This window comes from Buceros rhinoceros, unplaced genomic scaffold (assembly GCF_000710305.1).
Source record: "Buceros rhinoceros silvestris isolate BGI_N320 unplaced genomic scaffold, ASM71030v1 scaffold9139, whole genome shotgun sequence".
Taxonomy (NCBI): Eukaryota; Metazoa; Chordata; class Aves; order Bucerotiformes; family Bucerotidae; genus Buceros; species Buceros rhinoceros.
In genome coordinates, this window is record NW_010433241.1 from 74,169 (window position 1) to 89,737 (window position 15,569).

Here is a 15,569-nt window from a genome sequence, read left to right on the forward strand (position 1 = left end):
AAGTCAAAGGCAACATGCAGGTGAGGTGAAGGCATGCAAGTCAGTTAGTGTAGTTACCCTGGCCCGCCCAGAAAGCCCTCACACCAGCTGCTAGGGTGTCTAAATGAGCCTGTATGAGACCAGAAAACACTCATACATTGTACAAGCGCAACAGATTGTTTCCAAATTTACTAGTCCTAACACTGTGGTACTTCAAGTAACATGCAAAGTAAGAACAGCAACCAGCTAAATATTAAATGTCTAACAGAAAACCATATACCCTACAACACAGAAGTATTTCAGCAAAATAGTAAACGTTTACCTCCTCATCACTTAGCTGCAAGACAGTATATACAAGGCAGTTAGAACTCACCAATCATCAACTACAGCGATAAGATTAAAATTCTCACAATCTACTAGACAGGAACATTTGCTTGAAACACTTCAAAATTTCTAGACGTGAACACGAAATCAGGTAACAGACATGAGCTACAGCCACTGGGAATTACAGAGCAGTCCACAGGCTGTGAGCTGTCTTTCCAAACCCTGCGTCAGAGCAGCAGAACATTTCAAGCAGCCTTCCTCGCTAAAGCCTGACGCCAGCTGCTCCCCAAGCACCCCAGATTTCAGCTCTGCAGCCGACTCCAGGCGTGACTGTGGCACTCGGCTCAGCCCGCGGATGGTTTTAATTTAACAGGCAGTATATACCACAGTCTGCGTTCACAGACTCTTAATCAGGCATTACCATTTAACCAACCCGTAATTAATGAAGAAATCCACCTAATTAGAACCTCTCCCAAAAGGCAATATAAAGCTAACAGTGACTGATGCCCAGCAATGGAGCAATTCTCCCCAACTTAACAGAAAGCCTTCAGTTAATGGTTTTAAAACACTATTCACACCCTGGCCTTGCTCCAGGTAACGCTCTGTCCCTACAGCGGCACCTGTCAGTGGCTGAGGGGTGTCTGGGGCACTCTGAGCTCCTGCCCACCCAGTTGGGGCAGGCTGACACTGCCCTCGCAGCCCACTGTGCCAACAGAGCAGCATCCTCCGCTGCGCGTCCCCTCTGTTCCTGCCTGGCTCCCCAGCTGTACCCCCATCCCCTCCCTTTCGCCACGTGAATCCCTGGTCAGCCCACGGACCTCTCTCAGCTGAGGTGGCGAAAGAGACTCAGATTTCTGCCACCTAACGGAGCTGGATCAGCCTGCAGAAGGGATGAGACAAGCCCCACGGTCCTTCCAGCAGCCAGATCACTCGTCAGTGCCCTCCCTCCCCATTTCGGAGTAGGGAGTTTGATTCAGCTTCGACGCCTACCTACAGGCATTCTCAGCCTCCTGCCTCACAGGCTGGCTAACGGCATCTTGCAGCTATTCATTCACCCTCGTTCTCCAGAGGACAGGAGCTGCTCTCGCCTCCACTGAACTCTCCAGAAATGGCTCAAGTATTGCTGTGTTCCAGCCTCCCCGAGCTACAGCCTTATCATCCCCAGCTTCAATTTTAGTATGTGCTAATGCCCCATCAGAAAAAACCCACAACATTTTATCGTTCTGTAAAAGCCCTACAGAGCCTTGTCACTGAGCAACCACAGTATACATGTAATAACAAGAAAACCCCTCTACTGATGAAAGAAAATCCTGGTTCCTTACCTCCTTTTCTGGGTCTCGAGCTCCAGAAGCAGCAACTAAGAGCTCAAGTTGCTTCTCACTGTTTTGGTTTAAAAAAGGGGGGAAAAAAGGCTCAAATCAGAAAGCAGTAACAACTGTCCTCATTCCTTCAAAGCAGAGACCCCTCAGCTCTGCGGTTAAATAGCTCTGAAAACACAGGGCAACAAAGACACGCTTCCACCCGATTCCTTCCGGAGCCAGGGATGACGGACACTGTGCATTACTGGTAAACAGAGCGAACTCTCAGGAAGGATCTGGCTATCATCTACTCCACCGAGTAAAAACCCAGCTACCTTGAGCGGACAAACCACCACGCTGCATTTTACTGCAGCCTTTCGGGACTCCTTACAGATTTAGTCTTTGTTCACCTTACACTACGGAGCACACAATAAACACCTGGAAACGCGTGGTCGGGAGTACGGCAGTGCGCACTGCGCGGCAGCGTCAGGGCTTGGGGCTGTTCAGCACATGCCGTTTGCGGTGACAGTGACCCCGCCACCAGTACCGTACTGGTGAATTCCGTGTCCCTTCACTGACAGCACTGTGTGGGTTTGTGTACCCATCTATCACGCAGCAGGCGGCCACTCACGGGTGAGCAAGATGTTTGTAATTTATTATTCTGTGTAAGCCAGACGGCTTCCAAAGGGAAAGGTCACTTCCCTAAGTTGGAGGGCAAAATAAGATTAATTTTGCAAAGTAATTAGACACTCCTGTACCAGCAAAAGAGAGAACTTCAGTTAGAGCTTCTTTAACACTTAAGGAACTAAAAGTAACTTCTTTAAAATTAAAAAAAACTCTTGGTGTTCCTTAGTTCCTTTGAAAGTTGGTAAATTTATTTATGAAAAACTAAAGCTCTCACACCACTGAGTTTAATTGGATGCAATATCACCTAGCTCGAGGGAATCCCCTTAGTTATGAAAATTATTTTTACCACACTGAACTCATTAAATTTCTTTAAATTTCAGCTATTATCTCAAAAATCCAGTAACGTTCCATTACCGTCTCTTATTCTGCTGTTGCTCAGCTATCTGTGCTATCAGTTCTTGCCTGTACTTCTCTTTTTTCCGTTGGAGAAGTTCTCGGTCCTGGCCACCTAATGGAAAAGATCACGTTTACGTAAGTGCTCCACAAAACACACAGAAGGTACCAGACAAACCCATCCCAGTGCGGCCAGTTTAACCACAAACACAGCAGAGAACCCAGTCAGGGCGTAAGAACACCTGGGTCTGCACCGACTCCAGAACTGGGGAGGAAGGCGAGCTGCTCCACTCTCCGGGTGGTTCCCACGACCACTGAGAATGAGCAAAGTGTGGGCAGATACGGGGAGGTAAACGGTGGTAACACCTCACAGGGGTTTCACGGAACTTCAGCTTTCCCCTTGTGGCAGCTCCCCGCAATAAGCGAGGAGGCCACGCCATCACCACTTTCTACAGGGTGCACCTGAGACAAGGACTCCCACCTTCCACACACAAACTCAGGGGGGATCTCCAGAGCAGCAGACCTGAACAGTAAAGGAAGCTGCAAAGAAACTAAAATAACGACAACAAAAAAAGCCCCCACAAAAACAACAACAAAACCAACCCACGATTCAGGAGAGTCTGAATTTATTTCATTAGCGTGCTGGGACTGCAAAGTGCCCAAAACACACAAGATAACCTCACGGTTTGTGAGGACTGATCCGGGGGAGTCTGAAACCGCTTCTCAGTTCCAAAAGTCTCCTGTTTTAACACAGCGAACCGCATCCTGCTCTGAACAGGACTGCGGGGAACACAAGCTCACACCTAGTGCCCGCTGGTTGTTACAGACGAGATGACTGACCCGAGCAGGGAGCCTGACCGTTACAGCATCGCTGCTGGGATGCTGCCGGTACCCAGCCCCGGAAAGCCGACCTGCCGCACGCAGCCCGGCAGACCAGGCAGTTAAACGGAAATCCCTGACAAGCGTTGCTCGGTTTTCCCCATCAAACGCAGCTTGCCTCCAAAGCTCCCGCCTGCAGAACTGCTGCCGCGCTTTGGTTCTCGCCGCCTTCCCGTCTGAATCTAGCCAGCAGTGCTGTGTTTGCAGCAGGGGCTCTCCTCACCACGCTCAGAAATACTGGTCCCTGCTAAACTCGGTGGCTACGTTACAGTGGTAAGAGCTGATGGGAATTATTTCTTGCACAAGGCTGTGAACTGTACTATTGCCTATTTTTCTGCAACTAAGATTCAATACCCAGTCATGTCTTTAATGATACAGAGGTTATTTCTCCTAAACTTCGTAAAAAAAAAAATTCTAAAACCTCACACACTTGAGAGTGTATCTGAGCTTTAAACTGTCAATGAAATCTAAGAAGAAACTTGGGCTCTTGAAAACCGATTAGACAGCCCTGTTACATTAAGGGGGGAAAGGAGCATGTTTTTCTTCTTTTATTTTCTCTATATAAATAACATTTACATACCAGCCTTGGGGACAACTAGCACAAAAAGCTGATTTTTCTGTTTTTTAATTATTCCCAAAGGAAAATAAAACATGCAAAGAAAGGCTAACTCCGTGCCATCGGTTAGGTCACATACGTACCGAGAACGAGGCCTGTCGCATACGGCGCGGCAGCAGCAGACCTGGCCTGTTCATTAGCTGAGGAACTCATCTGTACCTGATTTCTGGCACAGACAAAACAGAAAAGGGAGAGATCAAGGTTGTGAATTTTCTCGCAGTCCGTGTGAAATGAGGCAGACGCACTTACATCACCGTGTGAGACGGTTAGGACAAAGAGCTCTCCTGAAACCCCAGCGAACATCACCAGCAGAAGAAACCTCCTGGCAAAAGGGGTTTCCCCGAGCTCTGCTCTGCCTGCGGTTTCTGAAGCCACCACAAGCACCGACCCAGCCGAGCCCCGCGGCAGTGCTGACAGGCTGAGCGGTGCCAGCCGAGGGTCCGGGCAAGGGTTCTACAAGCGAAGCGTTCGCTTCTGCCGCACCCAGAGACCACCTCGGGACTTGCAAAATGAAGGCAAGGGGAGAAAAAAGGAATTTTAGAACTGTCATAAAAAGGATTCCATGTTATTCTGATCATTACAAGTCTTCAGCTGGAGAACAGGTGATCTGCTGTTCCACAAACCAAACTGGCACACAGGCTGCAAGAGCTCTTCTCAAAGGAAACACATTTTTTCTCATTCTACAATATCCTGGCTGCAGTACAACTATCGGCCATCAGACAACACCTTATGGATCTCACATAATGTTTTCCTTCCACCATGATTTTGTAGTGCAGTTAAAAAACCAAACCAACACACAGACTACACCACACCTGGCATTTCTGGTTCTTGGGACCTGCTGTGCACGGGCTCTCTCTTTTAACTCATCTTTGTAGTCTGCAGGTGGATCTCGCACTGTTCCGTCCAGATAGGGCCTTAAAGAGAGAGAACACGCTCAGCCCTGCTGGCCTGGAGACATCCACTCCACAGTGGCAGGCTTGGCCATTTCAGGCAAAGGGCTCCTCAGCCGCGCTGCACCCTGGACAGCAGAACCAGTGCTGAGAACATCGCCTCTCTTCTAGAAATAACTCGCTCTGCAGGCACTGCCGAGGCAGCTCTGCCCGGGGTGCCAGTTCCCCAGCCTGCTTTCGCGCACCCTGAGCCTGGGTAAGAGCTGCCAGAGCTAAGGAGCGTTCGGCGTTCACACTGCACTGACTGAACCGGCTCTGGCTGCTCTTCACCCCAAACGCTGCAAGGGGCTCCAGCACACCGCTAGCGGGCCAGCCTGCCGAACGGCTCTGTCAGATAGGAGAAGCTTCTTTAACTACAACCCACCCTTAACCGTGCACCGGGTACCACTTGAAAGAGGGGAGAGCTTTGATCGAGATGACAGACAGGTAACATGGTGAATACAAAAATCCAGGAGCTAACGCTTGAGTCTGCCTATGAGGTAACACAACTAAAACTTCACGTAATTCCAAAGACACCAAATATTGTATGGACACGAGGGAGCTTTTCCTGAAAAGATCTGGGGTAGCTGAATTTACAGACTTTTTTTGTCTGGCAAATTAACTACTCTTTAATGAGGGCTTCGAGTTATCCTGACAAAATAAGACAAGAATGGGTATTCAATTAAAAATAAAGTACCCAACAGAGACTAACAAAGCTATGCATTTCCCAGAGCTGGACAGCACCATGGACTTTCTGTCAAGCAAACAAAAAGAATCCTAGGCAAACACAGAAAAACCCATTCTAGCCTTTTATGTAAACAGATAAAAAGACCTCTGTAATTTAAACTAAAACCAATAAAAGGAGAAAGGATGCAAGCAGATTATTAAACGCTGATTTTGCATCTTAACGACCCAGAGGAACAACATGAAAGAAGGACACCCATCCTTTTAGCAGAACACAATCTTCTTCTCTGATCAAGATCATCTTTCTGACACTGAGCAATCTGCTCTGCTGCTCCCAGACACGCTGGCCCGAGGCAACCAAGCAGCTGCTGCACCCGGTTTATGGGACAGACCTGGATGGTCCAAGACATTCCACTCCTAAGAGCCAAAACCTTCTGCGCTTCCTCTCACTTTCTGTCACCGTTTGTTTGTTGAAATACGCCAGAGGACGTGCTGCTGCCAGAACAGAAACCTGTCCGAGAGCCCGGGACAAACCCCCGCCTCTCCAGACCGGCACAGCCCACCTGCAAGCACAGAACTTCAGTGCAGCAAACAAAAGCGTTCCTCCTTAGGAATCTAGTTTCTGACGGGAAGCAAACGCGTTCTGAAAGAGGTGGCTGGGTTTTGGTTATCCTTGTTGGACACCCAGGCGAGCTTCCAGGACCTCTCTTTCTGAAAAGCTGTAGGACAAGACAACCCCACCCTAGACCTCCTTTGGCCATTTCTACCAATACCACACCGCAGGATGGACAGTCTCTGCATTTTGCATTCTCTTCTCTGAGCCTCCCTTCAGCAGAACATGGAGAACCGTGTCCCTGCTCCCTGTTTAACCCGTTTCCATTTGCTAGCCTTCCAGAAGCGCTGTATGAATAAACACGTGCTTTTAGGAGCACAAGGACCACACAGTCTGAAACAACCCCTTTATTTAGCCCGCATCTGCCAAACGCTTCCAGACACGTCATTTTCTCCAGAGCTACTCAGCTCCTCATGATTGTTTTTAAGGCTGAGAAAGAATATCAAAAGCTGTTTCTGTAGAGAGGCTATTTTAACTCCACTGGCATTTGAGCCTGGAACAGCCGCGTGGCTTCATTCCCTTTAGAGGACACTTTTGCAGAAGAGCATTGCCGGGTTTGTTTTTCCCAGTTATTAATTTGCAGTAATAGCCAGAAAATTGCCCCTGGAAACAACAGCTCAAAAGATCATTTAACCAGCCCACCAGCATGACTGCAATGTTTAACACTGCTGAGAGGGGTACCATTTAGCTTCTGTTTTTTCCAGAAGTGTTAATTCTAGAAAAAGAAAAAAAAAGGTGGTTATTTGGCCTAACAAGGGATTCAGTGGGAAAGGTTACAGGGGGTTTTTTGCCTTTTAAATAAGTGAGCTAGAAGAGAAAGATCAACAGTTTTTGTTAAAGTCACCAAGCTGATTTATCAGTTAAGACTATTTAACAATGAACAGTGCATAATAGCAGTTTTCCTCCCAAATGGTCTGCGTAAAACACCCTTCTCCTCCCTCACCCATGATGCACAGTCTCAGGTAGTGGTCCAAAATTTAAGTATTTTTCTACAAACTACTGCAAAGTTCCTTTTTAAAGTACCAAAATCCTGCTTTCACATGGGGATCTCGTCTAACTTTCAACAACAGCAAACCACAGCTGTCAACAAAAGCAGTGCAGACATTAGGAGAAAACGGAATACCTTTCAGCATGAACAAGCCGGGGAGTTTTTCTGTCAAAAGTGCTTTCACATTGAAATCTAGGGTCCGCTTCTTCACTGATCTCAGGATCATAGTCCATTCTGTAGTAGCTTCTACCAAAATCACGATCCTCATCAAGTCTGTGGAGCTTCCTACTAGAAATGACAGCTCGACTAGCAAATCCATGATGCCTTTGACTGGGAACATCCAAATCTTCAACAGGTCTTTTATTTAGTAGCCGACTTCTTAATCCAACCTCATCATCTAACCTACGATACCCGTCTTCCACCAGCCACCTCTGACATGGCAGCTCTTCATAACCCTCGGTGGAAGTACAGGCGTCCTTCCTGGGCGGCTCTGCACCCGCGTTGCAGGGCTGTCCTTCTGCAGGCAGTTCGGGCTCAAGCCCAGTAACAGCAACAGCTTTTTTACTCCTGTCCGCCTCATTCTGTTTAATGGGGAAAAAAAAATATTAAAAGATCTGAAAATAAACAAATCATATTAAGTAAACTTAGCTTTGTGTTTCTTCAAACAATCCCTGAACAGGTACTGGAGAGAAAGCAGGAGGGGAGCAGGAGTTAAATGATACTCTGTGCTTATTCTGTTTTACTTTGTATGTCTTAGTCCGTGATAAAACAACTGACAAGATCATTTATGTTCTTCGCACCAGCTCCAGTAAAACTGTATTACCTGCGAGTTTTTCTTCCCTAGCTTCCTTAGCCTTTCATTCCATTCTTCTTTATCCCTGAGATACTGATTGTACTCCCTGTTCCTTTCAAGACGCAGTCTCTCCTAAAACAGGCATTAAGAAGGGCATCAGAATTTTGCATTTCTGAGTAGCTTTTAACTCCACAGAACCACGGTATCGAACGAACACATGTGAGCTGTGTGCTTGCCCTCCCCCTTCTCCGAGGTGTACAAACAGGGTGGAATTGCTTTGAGGTTTTGCTCGTTCTTGAACATGGCGCTTTTCTCTTAATCTGGAGGTAGAATTCAGCTTCTCAAGCACGAAGTCCAGTCCCCAGTAACAACTTCCACCTTAAAACCGGTCAGGTTTCCTCCCACTAACTCCATTCCAGACGCACCCCAAAGCCTCGCTCCTTTGACAGTTAGGAATCACCATCTCATTTCCAATCCGGATGCGGTCACAGACAATTTTTAAACACACGATTGTGTGTGTGTGTGCCAAGGTTAGTTGTGATTTGCCCTGCTCATAATTAAACAGCACAACAAATAGACGATTATAGCTTCGGATAAAACTTGAACTATCGAATTCAAATGAGCAGTTCAGGCGATGGGAAAAGAAAGTGAGGAAAGCTAAGGGAAACGTGACCTATCCACCCTGTCCTAGCTGCCGCTGCCAGGTGACAAGGTTTATAACCGGACCCAGAAACACGGAGCAGATGTCCACCAACAGCCTAATAACCAACAGGAAATACAGAAGCCTCTGGGCAAAGCAAGCTCTGATTGGCCTTATTTCCCGATACTGGCACACCACGGTCAGAGCACGGGGAATCTCCTGCGCTGCCTCATCCCAAGCATCGTACAAATAAAGAGAATTACAACCTTACAAATCCTGCTCTCCACTGCAGTATTTTCCAATAAAAAAGCAGAGGTATTAAAAAAATCTGAACATTATACATAAAGTTACTCTCCCATGAACAAATTTCAAAGAAAAATAATTTATACCTTCATCACCATAGAGACACCAGTAACAGTTTCACAAATGAGATAAACGCTCCCCAAAACTGGGTTTGGGGTTTTCTCCAGAATTTCTCTGTAGCTTTTCTGACAGAGCCACTATAAAACCTGCAGACAGCTATGGAAGCTGCCTGAGGGATATTTCCAAAGCTCAGAAATTAGCTTTGTCTTGAACAGGGGGCGAAATGCCCAGCAGAAACGTCGATACGCTGTGAGGCCACAGGTTCTACCTAACAGAGGAAGCCACCACATGAGGGTTCCCCTCAGCTGGCCGTGAGCAGGGCACAGCGTGACATCTCCTGGCAGCTTCCTGCTTCTGCAGCAGCAATAAATAAATGGGTAAAAAGGAGACACCAACCACACTGTGAGCTGCGATGATACAAAACCATCAGACGTTTCCAGCTCAGACACGCCTTTAGTTTCCACACCATTGTCGAAGGTACTTCATCTGTCACTGCTTCAGCACACGTGCTCACAAGGATTAACCCAAAGCTCACCAGAACTTGAAACTAACCTAAATTCAGCACAGACACATGCTGCCACTGAGGAGGAGTCCCTTTCCCTTCCTGGGGCTTTCCTTCTGGCTGCCTCCTTTTTCTTTTTTTTTTTTTTTTTTTAAACACTCATATATTTGGAGTTTGGGGCTTTGCTAACAGCAACTTTTGCTTATTTTGAGTTCTCACCTGGCTCCTCATGTGGCCAAACATTATTGCCAGCACAAGAGAGGCAGAACAGTAAGCAAGCACAGCAAGGGCCAGACCAGCGCGCTCCACAGCAGAAGTTGTGTGCTGGGTCATAGCAACAGCACAGCCCCGAACACAGAGCGACAATGCAACTCCAAATCAATGTAGGTTAAAAAACCAAAACCAAAGAAAAAACCCCAGGAGCCCCAACAGCCCGGCCCTCCTCCAGCAATGCAGTTTCTCTTTCTGCCTTGCACCGCTGCTGGGGTTTGACCCGTCCTACCAAGCAACCAAAGGCATTCCTTGAGTCAGCAAAAATACTTGCTAAATTGCAGTGTTTCTGCTCACTGAACTTCCAGGGTCAGCTCGCAAGCAAACACAGGAAAGGATCTGGGAATAAGGTCACCGGTGAGCGAGCAGGAGAGGTGACCCCTGTAAGGCTGATTCAGGCTTTCACAGAATCACGCTGTGCAGAGGAGGGGATCTGAGGTGAAGAAAATCCATGTATACAAGCTGCATCTTCATACTCTAACCTCCATGAACCTCCTACAGCAGAGAGAGTGTGGCGGCAGGTATCCCTCTCCACCACACAAAAGCAAGACCAAAACCTGGTAAGAAACCTCTGAGAGATCAAAGGGGCTAAACGCAGAGAGTGAGTCCTCCCAAATAAAACAGATGAGTATCTGTACCCTCAAAGAAAGACCGGCAAGATGTGAAATACCAGATCAGCTTTTATCCAGATTCCCAAATTCACCCAGAAAAGGGTAAGCAGGCAGGTGACGCGCACACAGACATCAGAGCAAACTGTGCCCAGCAGAAAGCAGCCTGCCTTCAGCTCTGACAGGAGCCGATCAGAGCGTTACCACCGACACAGCACCGGCTGCTGCTTCAAAAGCTACCCCCAGGTTGCAGTAAGAAGAAGAATAAGTCAGGGAAGTGTATCTATAATCGTAAGAAAAACAATGCTCTTTACTGGATTGATATTCATTGCTGAAGAGAACTTCTGAACACCACCACAACAAGAACTAGCAAACTTCAAACCAGTGTCAGTACAGAATTACACACTTACCGAAAAATTAAAGAGTTCAGGATCAAAAATTTTAAAACAACAATAAATTTTAAAGACTTTACTGAAAATCATTCTACTGAACACCTCCAAAAATGTTCATTTGCAAACAATGTAAAAAACCCAAACAAACAAAAACACTTAAGTGGAAATAATTTTCCACAAGAGTTTAAACATGCAGATTCATTTTCAAGTAATACGCCACTTAATTTCCCCCAGATAATTACCTTGGCAGATCGTCGCTCATCAATAGGAAGAGACAATCCCCGAGTGTACGGATCTACTTCACCAGAAGTCAGGTAATTTTTCTATATAAAAAAATCATTCAATGTATTTTGAAATACCAAATCGTACTTAGCAGGAACTGTATTTTTTGAAACAAATCTGATCAATTCAGTGGAATAAAGCCTGAAGACAACCTTCATGGGTTGAAAATGTAGGATGTTCTTGGAGCACACAAAGTGAGGTGAAGGAATGCAGACAGTAAAGGGCTTTAAGCTCGAGTTTTATGGTGTCTGTCAGTTTTTCCCCTGTTAGGCTATTTTGAACATTGCGTAAGTTAGTCTCTGTACATTAAAAACATTTTATTCAAAAAAACCCTACCATTACTCAGTTCTCCTGTAAGCAAGTGGCATAAGCACAAGCGTCCGGACAAGCGCAGAGGAATTTTCCAGGATACTGCCTTCTGCTGCTTTTTCTAGCCACAGAGAACCTGTGTCTTCCTCTTACTTTAAGAGAGGGAACGCAGGGCAGCACGAGCGGCCACCACTCTGCATCTCACTGCGCTTTTCTGCGCCAGAGGTCCCTGAACTTCTCCAGATAATGACCCATCACCAAATCCTGTAACTCCTTACGGACCGTCAGCCACTTCCCACCAAAGCCACCACGCTGGGGCTCCACACAGCCACCTTGGCCCCAGCCTGGGAACTGGGCTGGGCAGCAAGATGAGGGATCGGCCATTCCAACCAAACACCAGCGCCAGAGCAGGTCCTTAGCTCCCAGCTCTAGTGGCTTCAGACATCCCTCCTGTGCTGAAAGCGTCCCCAGGAGATTCTCAATCACCTGCATTTTATACAGCCAGTTAGCTCTAACAAAAAGGTCGCCTGTCTGTGTGACGCGGGCTGATGAGGGGAAGGGCAAGATGCGGGATCTCACTGCCACTGTCTCCTTCCACTGTGTTGCAATGTAGCTTAAAACCTTAGAGGCACGTCAACAGGTAAGAGTTCTACCTGTTCCAGTGGAAACCACACCATTATCAACTACATTTCACAACTTCACACTAAAAGATTTAAGGGATTTAATAACCATGCAAATATTCGAGCACTGGGACAACTGGATTAATATGGAGAACTCGGTTATTTAAACTGGAGGTAGTAAATAAATTACAATCCTCGTTATTAAGGAATTATTTTCACACTTGGAACACATCTGTAGAGATCACCCCGACCTTGAAAAGGCATTTGCTGAAAATGAGAAGCTGATACAGAAAATGCATTTTCTACATACACCAGATTAAACATGTTATTCACCAAAGCATCATCACTATGAGAGCTGCTACAAGTCGCGCTCTCTCTGTATGCGGGGGAAAGAAATCGGAGATAGCTATTCCATCCCTTCCTCAGGCCCTACAAGCTCAACGCAGCTAACATGTGCTACGTGAAAAAACCACCTCGTAAGCCTCGATTTGTAAAGCTACAGTTCCATTGAGAATCGAACACTGTAAGTCTGTGTAAAAATTACATTTCTGGGTACTACCACGAGAATTATGACACACTGAGTTTTAATGCAATATTCTAACTTTGAAAATAATCTGAAGTTCAAGATTAACCAAGAACTACACAGGCATCGTTTTGGCCGGAGGTGAAGCAGCAGTTAATGCTGCTGGTGCACACCAAGACAGGTAACTGGTATCACACGGGAGTGACTCCGAGCCGAGAGCAAGCAGGTGGTGCGTGTCTGTACCACCCACCACCCAGCCCTGCATGGCAGGTGCCCAGTCGGCACCGCCTGGCTGGCAGCGGTGAACGTGACCGTTATGTACACGCAGCAGCATGATATCAATAACCAGAACCCTCTGCGACGCTTACCACAACGCGCCTCTCGGGTTATTTTTAACTGTCGGTACTTGTATCTGTGCACTCTGACACTGAATAACTGGCTCTGCTGCTCCCCGCTGAGGAGATTGCAGTGACAGGGAAGGAAAAAGCCCCAGCTGGTTCCAGTGACACAGTATTTCGGAGCTTACAGTTTTATCCCAGCTTTATCAGGTGTGTATACGAAGGCAAAACAAACCTGACCTCATAACCTCTACGGAACTGATAAGCCTGGAAGTAAATGGCTATGAAAATAAACTTTTGTAGAGTCAGCACTAGACAGCCACAATAGCAATTGCAAGAAAAAAATAAATCAACAAGCATTTTAAAATCTTATTAATGAAAATAATAAATACAAGCAATCACGTGGCACAAGGCAAACAATGCTTTAATCACAGATAATTACTACAGCATGCACAAACAGAGCGCAAAAAAATAATGATTTTGTAAATTCAAAGAGCACAAAGCTTTCAAACGAAGGGAAAGGCAACTCACTTGAAGAAAAAAGTTATATTGCAGGCACCCTACCTTTCTTTTTGCCTGTGAAATACCCTAAAAGTCAGGGAAAAGTTACTATTCAAAAAGAGTCTTTCATTGAAAAATATTCAACTTAAAAAGGACTTCTTTTTCTAAAGCGAATCCCTTCCTTCATTTTAAGAACTGAAGACACCAATAACAAGTGTTTTCAGACAACAGAAATTACTTGGTTCCCGATTTTTTCTGCCTAAGAAAGGATACAGAACAGTCCTATGATGACATTTCATATATCCAATTTCAATTTTAAATTTACTGTGCTGTTTAACAAATCATGCTAAGCACAGCATCAAAGGCTTGTTTCTAAACTGGAAAAGCAGCTGTCAGATGGAGTCACACTGAGCACAGCAACGTTCCTACCCGAATTACAGACCACAGCGCACATAAGCACTAAGTAACCGATTGTATTCTAAATTCTTAAACACAAACTAAGGAAGAATTAGAGACAATAATAAAAGTATTCATAATAAAATGTACTAAGTAATGAGGAGTCTCATGCAATGAGACATGCAGAAGCCTAAAATATATATCACCCTTTCTCAAGGTGACCTTTTGAAATCACTTTTGAGTCTTCAAACCAGCCATTGCTCATAACGAATGCCACCTCAGGCAGACTTTCCACCGATGGCGCTCGTCTGCTCAGTTAAAACAAGAGTCATATCTACAGACCCACTGAACCCGGGCAACCGGCCGAGGAGCTTTACCTGGGAAAGATAGCGTCTGTAGTCCTGGCGCCGCTCCTCTTTCAGTTTATGTTTTTTTCGTTCATATTCTTCTCCAAGAGGTAAGCTCATGCCATAGGCACCTGAAAGTTTAGTGCCACTGAATAGTGAATACAATCCAAAGCAATAAACTTCCCTCCAAAAATTCTCAAGGTAATTAAATGCTAATTTGCTCTAGAAGACATATAAAAAGTCGATACTGTACCCAACAGACCGTTGCGTTGCCTGTTTGGAGGTATGTTTTCTTTAGCCATGGAGATTAACACCCTGCTACTCTCGGAAAGCTTCTCGGATTCCTTATTCTGAAAGCAACACAAGACACTTTGGTGTCCCCAAGAAAAAGAAATATCACATATACAAACGACATCAGCAGCACTGGAGATCGACTGTGATGCTGGATTACAGCATGAAGCCAGCGACACGCATCACTGCCACTACCAAACAGCGACACAGGGGTTACTAGTTCCCCACGCTCAGTATACTTCACGTAACGAAATACGGTGACAGTCCGTGTTGGATTCCTGTCATACTCCGCCTGTCACAACCCCTGCTGGGTTCACTGTTTACTCACAGCCTCTCCGTGGGGGCTGACTTGATGTGCTGCACCCTGCTGGGAACGGCGGCAGGATCCCAGGGTAGCACAGGGAACCCGCCAGTTCCCCGTAACCACGGCCTCGCCACCCAGCCCAGCTGCACCCAGCACAGGTGGAAACAGGTGCCTGCTCTTTGAACTGCCCAAGGGACCCCGCCAGTTCCCCGTAACCACGGCCTCGCCACCCAGCCCAGCTGCACCCAGCACAGGTGGAAACAGGTGCCTGCTCTTTGAACTAGCTCTGAGCAGAGGCAAAAACTAAAGCCGCCCAATTCCTCACCCTCCCCTAAGAATTAACTTTCTGGAGTGGATTAGTAACTCCTTCTGGAAACAGCTATTACAGCTAGGTTAAAATACCTGTGTTACCCACAGAGGGGAGAGATGAACCCTCACAACCCTCTGATGAAACAAAACCGGGAGTGAAAGCTCCATGTTGTAAGTGCTGGTAAAAGCTCCAGCTGTCCGGGGCTTTGTAAATCAAGCAGACCCATCAAAACTTTTTTTTTTTTTTTTACTGAGGACTTTATTTAGTTACCACAGCACTCAGCTAGCTTGAATTATTTAGATATAGCTTTTTGCCAGGCACTGGCACTACTGAACAACTTAACAGTGATCTGTGAACTACAAAAGCTTTAGAATTAGCTACTAAAATTTCTAATAGGAAAGCTGTGATGAGAACAGATTTTGTTAATTGACTGGATTAAGAAATTCGCCT

The 15,569-nt window shown here is 46.2% G+C and overlaps 1 protein-coding gene across 1 annotated transcript in view; it reads right to left on the bottom strand.

Annotated features, from left to right (window-relative positions):
- Positions 1-15,569, bottom strand: part of CSPP1 (centrosome and spindle pole associated protein 1) — a 35,944-nt gene that overhangs the window by 19,765 nt on the left and 610 nt on the right. Inside the window, exons 2-12 of the mRNA XM_010144037.1 lie at positions 14,468-14,564; positions 14,245-14,345; positions 13,535-13,558; positions 11,141-11,221; positions 8,154-8,255; positions 7,466-7,911; positions 4,929-5,030; positions 4,200-4,282; positions 2,643-2,736; positions 1,626-1,683; positions 302-316 (exon numbers count right to left, since the gene is read on the bottom strand). Of these exons, the coding sequence (XP_010142339.1) occupies positions 302-316; positions 1,626-1,683; positions 2,643-2,736; positions 4,200-4,282; positions 4,929-5,030; positions 7,466-7,911; positions 8,154-8,255; positions 11,141-11,221; positions 13,535-13,558; positions 14,245-14,345; positions 14,468-14,564 (1,203 nt within the window). The remainder of the gene's footprint in view (positions 1-301; positions 317-1,625; positions 1,684-2,642; positions 2,737-4,199; positions 4,283-4,928; positions 5,031-7,465; positions 7,912-8,153; positions 8,256-11,140; positions 11,222-13,534; positions 13,559-14,244; positions 14,346-14,467; positions 14,565-15,569) is intronic.